Source organism: Strongylocentrotus purpuratus, unplaced genomic scaffold (assembly GCF_000002235.5).
Source record: "Strongylocentrotus purpuratus isolate Spur 01 unplaced genomic scaffold, Spur_5.0 spur5_scaffold_2, whole genome shotgun sequence".
Taxonomy (NCBI): domain Eukaryota; kingdom Metazoa; phylum Echinodermata; class Echinoidea; order Camarodonta; family Strongylocentrotidae; genus Strongylocentrotus; species Strongylocentrotus purpuratus.
In genome coordinates this window covers 32,694,237-32,700,401 of record NW_022145605.1, presented here as the reverse complement: position 1 = coordinate 32,700,401, position 6,165 = coordinate 32,694,237, and the positions used below count along the sequence as shown (strand labels likewise).

General features: G+C 40.4%; 1 protein-coding gene across 1 annotated transcript; it reads left to right on the top strand.

Annotated features, from left to right (window-relative positions):
• Positions 1-3,782: 3,782 nt before the first annotated feature.
• LOC105439113 (tripartite motif-containing protein 2-like) lies at positions 3,783-5,913 on the top strand. Its single transcript, XM_030991349.1, has one exon. The coding sequence runs from the start codon at positions 3,790-3,792 to the stop codon at positions 5,614-5,616; it is 1,827 nt and encodes a 608-aa protein (XP_030847209.1). The 5' UTR covers positions 3,783-3,789; the 3' UTR covers positions 5,617-5,913.
• Positions 5,914-6,165: the final 252 nt, after the last annotated feature.

Here is a 6,165-nt window from a genome sequence, read left to right as displayed (position 1 = left end):
TTTCTCCCCCTCTCTCTCCTTCTCTTTCACACTTTATCTTTCTCTCTGTCTCTCCGTCTCTGTCTCTCTCTCATCTAAAGCCTTATCTTGACTTGCAATTTTAATGAATCCTCCCCTCTAGTAACATACACTTTGAATAGCAGAAATAATAGCATTTTTTCCTTTGTTATAATTCTTTTTTTAAGAACACAATTTTCTGAGGAAGAAAGGCAAATTCATGCATATCACAAGTAGTCATCACCAGTGGCGGATCCAGGGGGGGGGGGGGCGGGCCCCCCGGCCCCCCCCCCCCCCCTTGAGAAAAAAATCATGCAAAATCACGCGATTTTTACCTTTTTGGGGGGTTGGGCCCCCCCCCCCCCCTTGGCGCTCAAGGGGGGGGGGGTGCAAATTTTAAAATTTTCGAGGACTCAAAAAAAAAAATGTGCTCACTACCCCCCCCCCCTTCCCCCCCCCCCCCCCCCCCCCCCCCCACTGAGCGACTTTTCGGCTGGCTCAGTCGTTGCGATTTTTTTTGGACTCCAAAAAAAAAAAAAAAGTGTCCGCTTACCCACCCCCCCTCCCTCCCCCCCCCCCCCCCCCATCCCACTGAGCGACTTTTCGGCCGGCGCGATTTTCAAATTTTCGGGAGCAAAAAAAAAAAAGTTGGGCCCCCTCCCCTAAGAAATCCTGGATCCGCGCCTGGTCATCACCCCTATAGCTCACTCTTCGCGAGTGGTTTCAATTGTCATAAATTAATCGCTTGTGTGTAAATAAAAAATACATTACCGGGCCATATCTGAACAAGCCTTTATTCTTTTTGTTTAGGGTTCCAGGTTAATTCTTACAATAATGGACGGTCCATTGACCAAATGATGATCATTCTCAGTCAATTCAGGGATTCCGAAAATATATTTTTGTTACAATGCTCAGTCAATTGTTATTTGTTTCCTGGTGTAGGTTCAAAAATAATCCTCAGGTAATTGAATTATAATAAATATTCAGAATGTTAAGCGCCATCTCCAACAATCCAACTGTAATCTCGAAGGAGGACATATCAGTGAGACTTAAGCAAATGTAATTTGACTCTATTTTGAGAATGTGTTTTGGAATGTGGGGGAGGGGGTGGGGGGTTGGTAACAGAAATAGAATACAATTTTGACACGCGCATATATTTGCTCTACAGATGTTTGAGAAAATGAGATCGAGTTCTTATTGGGCGATCATTTTACTGGACGAATAAACCCTCAACCAAGTTGCCGGCCAAGTTGTCGGTCAAATGTTGCTGGGAATTCCCAATACCTGAAAACAGATTTATAAACTAAGCACAATTAGCACATATATCGTCCTACTTATGATCAGTGCGCCATTACATCGTAAGGCAAAGAGTATAAAATGTACATGTTCACAGATTTCATATAACACCTATATATAGGCAGATACGTAGTGACGGACAAAAGAGGTGAGTGAATTAAAATTTCAGTGTCATTTCAGAGAGAAATTTGGTAACATTTTCAATAATTACATTTCACATTGACGTATATATAATATACCATTCAAGGCAGACTTCCAGACACTCTTGAGTATTATTTTTTAATCTGGTTTGTAAAATCATAATTTTCCCTAGACTGAAATAGTTGGGTCTTGGTCTAGATATCTTTGAGGTGATAAATGCATGGAGAGCAATTGAGCCAAGACCAATATGAGAATGGCGGGTGTTTAGGAAACGACATCAATTTAGACCCAATGAAGAAACAGGCTACACAAATAAAACTAAACAAAACAGAGTTTTGAAACCAGACCATGAGAGTTTCACGTCCTTGATATTGAACCCGGAAGTAACTTTTGTCGCATTAAAACACTTGGGATCATAGTGATATCGTTCATAAGTATAACTTCTCAGTGTTTGTTTGTCCTGACGGGACATGCGACGATTTTGGTAAGTTATTGTGATTTGAATTAGGAATATATGTCATGAATTATTATTCTTACATGTTATGTAGATATATGAATACACATAGGAAATATTTCAGGTAATTATGCGATTCTTATCAAACAGAGCTAATATTTCAGTTAATGATTCTGCCAAACCAGAGCCATATAATTTTCTTAGTACAATCATGATGATTTTTTTTAAATAGTATATGCCAGTGTGCGTTAGTAGAGTCATGTTTATGCTTTTTCTTTTGATACTTCATCAGCTTTAACATTAATACAAAATGTTGCTTACTAAGTTATAGAGTTGTTCAAAGCCTAGACTACATGTTAAGAATAATGAGTATGTTTATCTACATTATATCTGAAGGCAGATCATGGAACGTAATTTTTGTCCTCGTTCAAATTTCACGAAATTTGTCAAACTTGGTGTTATGCACAAAAGGATAGCACACGTTTGATACTCTTGGTATAATATTCCAAAGCAAATTTACTGCGTTCGTCGGATGTACAGCTATACAATTATGATTTATTTATGACTAGGTAGATGTGAGTTTAAACTCACATCTCCCTTGTATGACATCATTATCAATATATGATACTTGGTTTCATATTAATGAAGAAATAATGTAATGATTATTTTTTTCAGATATTAACAAAGTGCTAAAACGGGAATGGTGAATTACATTTCTGTGACCAGGCGCGTACGCAGGATTTTTTCAAGGGGGGGGGGGGGGGGGGGGGGTTAACATTTTTAAATCGGGCCGAAAATTTCGCATCGACTCAGCCAGCCGCTGAATAAGCGGGGGGGGGGGGGGGGGGGGAGGGGGGGGGGGGGGGTAAGAGGACACTTTTTTTTTTGGTCTCGAAATGTGAAAATTTGACATTTGTCTCCGTTGGGGGGGGGGGGGGTAAGGTCGCCTTTTTTAGGTCAAAGGAGGGTTTTTTTTTTTTAGGGGGGTTTATACACATAAAAATACCAAAGAGGGGGGGGGGGGATTTAACCCCCCAAACACCCCCTGCGTACGCGCCTGTCTGTGACTCATGTCTACATTTTTTGTTTTGATTTCTACGGTTGACTTTTAACAATGGGCTTCAACTGATGCGATGTAGTTGTACACGTCAGAGTTATACAAAGTTTCTGCTAGCATGACTAGTTGCGATACATGTTGTGGTCCAGGATAGTGGATATGTTGTTTAATTGTAAATCACATGGTTCGCGGTTTGAGTTCCACCGCGGCATTTATGTCCTTTGGTAAGACAGGTGGCTACATTTGTCCCCGGCCTTTGTCACTCTCCTCCCATCCCAGGTGTATAATGACAGCAAATGCTATATATGAGCACATTAATAGCATGGTAGGTTGGCTAAAGCCAGGGTAGTAATAAGATTGCTGGGCCCTTGGGGAGAACAGTATGTCTATTAATGAGGACTGGGTAAACAAGACATCATCATTATTATGAAGATAATTGTTATTTTGTTGATATGATTATTATCATTAACCATACTTTATCATTCTTGATATTAGTAGTATTATCATCATCATCCTTATTATTATTATTATTTGCATTATTATTATCATCATCATCATTTCCCCCTCATTATAATGTACATAGGCTGAAGAGCGACAAAGGAAACAGTTTGTATTTTAAATTCCTTTTACATTACTACATTCAGTTGATGAATGATATAAATTAATTTTTAACAAGATATAACGGAAAAACAGATTGTGTACGCGTTATATTCTGTAGGGAAAAGGCGAGAGGACTAAAGATGAACACTCCTCTTTAATACGATCAGATGAATCAAAGCTTCAATAGCTAATCGTATGTTTTTTCCTTTTCTTTTATCTCGTATTCCTGTATAGAATTCGAATCATGGCTGATGCATTAAAGAATGTTATTGCTCAGAGTCTGGAGTGTCCTGTATGTCTGAATACCTTCACCGACCCCAAGATCCTGTCTTGTTCTCACACCTACTGCAAGACCTGTCTGGACAACCTCTTGGAATGCCATGGTAACGACCAGATGCTTCGATGCCCTGTCTGCAGAGCTGAAACCCAGGTCCCAAACAAAGAAGTCAGCAAATTACCGGCAAGTCTAGCTTTGAAGTCTCTCATAGAGGACATGAAGAATCAATCTCAGTTGTGCACGAATTGTAAATACGAGGACAAGCCCCAAGCTGTTGTCTACTGTCAAGACTGTGGCAAGTATTTATGTAGCACTTGCCTTAACACACATTCTCAGTGGCCAGACTTCATCAGTCATGAGGTTTTAGCCATGTGTGAGATCGTATCAGGGAAGTTATCAGTACGTAGATACCGTAAATGCAGGAAACATCCCAAAGAGGATGAGGAGTGCTTCTGTTCCGACTGCAGGAGATTTGCCTGCTTCAGGTGTGTTGTCATGGAGCATACAAAGGAAGGACATGGGGTCATCGAGGCAGCTGTTTATGAAAGCAGCCATATGACGAGTATCGAGGACCTCAAATCCAAGGCGGACAAGAAACGCTCTTGCTTTCAGAAATACGTTGCTTTCATTGATGAACAGAAGGAGCGTGTGAGCAATGTTCAGAAGCAGTGTACAGATGACATCAACATTGTATATAAGGAATCAGTCCGGCGGTTGACAGAGAAGAAAGAAATCCTCATTGTTGAAGTCAAGGGTAGGATCGAAAGAGTAGAGAAAGAACTGGACGAAATGAAGAAATCTGCTCAGGAGCACATCACTCACTTGACCACCATAGCTGACGTGGTAACCAATAGGACAAAGATACCGTCAGATATGGATGCTTTAGCTGCACACGACACACTATGTGGAGACTTACAAGAGGCCTTAAAACAAAAAGATCCTGACTATAAACAGGCGAGGGAATCGAGCAAGAGAGGAAAAAATGTAAGTTTTAAGGAAAACGTTAGAATGGACGAGCTAGGTCTTGGTAAGATCGTAAATGCAGTCGAAAAGAACATCGCTTTGCCTACTAAGAATAGCATGTCTGTCATGGTTGGTACACCAGACGGTAATATTGCAGTGGGATGTCGTAAAGGTGGCTTGGAGATCTTCTCTGCTGATGGTCGGCTTCAGCAGACAGTTCTCAAACATCAGAACATTCGTGGAGTAGGGTTCCTCTCTGATGACCGGTATGTTATACTTGATTCCTCAAACAATATCACACTGTACACAATAGAGTACACAAAGTTGGATGTAATGTTTGAGACTCTGAGTAAAGATGAAGGTGGCATTTCTAAGCTCACTGTAGACGGTGATGATCAGATCTATGTTAGCTACGGGAAAGCTAAGAAGATCCAGGTATTCTCACCAGCAGGTGGGAAGGCGATCAGGGAGATACCATGTGATGGGTATGAACCTAAGCAGGTTACTAGTTATAATGATTACCTGATCGTTGCATCCTCGGATACAATACGATTGATTGACAAACAAGGTGTTGTAAAATATGACTTAAGGGAATTAGGTTATTTCCCATACGCCGCTGTGTCTCAAGGGAATACAATCCTGATAGCCAAGGTGAAACACGATGTAGGTTTGGTCAGCATTGATGAGTACACTAACGAGCTGAAGCATTCTCAGAAACTTGTCATTGATTACAAGATTGAGAAGCCTGGGAGAATATGGTACTATCTCCAGCAGTACCGATCAGGAGAGATCGCTTTCTGCACTCCTGATAGACTCTATATATTCCACTGAAAATAATGGATGAATCATCCTTACTTGCACTGTATGATATCACTGTCTTCAGGTCAATATAAGAGTGTGGAGGGGTGGGGGTGGGGGTGCAACCAGATATGATTTCTAAGGTCAAAACGGGCATGCTGAAACATTTAGAATAACATAGTATTTCGTTAAATGGGCCTGTTGTGTCTATGACTTCAGAATGGAAATATCGCAACTTGTGAAATCAGTTATATTTTTAAATAAGTGAATTTGAGTTTTCTTGACTGTTTCAGAAATGACATTCCTCGATCATGTAGATCAATTTGAATGATTGAACAAATATAAACAAGTAAAATTTCATTTAATATACTTCTGGGCCCCGTCTTACAAAGAGTTGATATCAATCGCAACTTATTTGCAATTGATAACAATCGCAACTATGTACATAAGACATAAAAAGCAAACTTGCAATTGATTGGAGGACTTAGGATTGATTTTGGGTCAATCGTAAGACGGGGCCTAGATGTGTTTGTCGTTCAAGATGTTGTTGTTGATGACGACTCTGCATGTGAATCTGTTGGT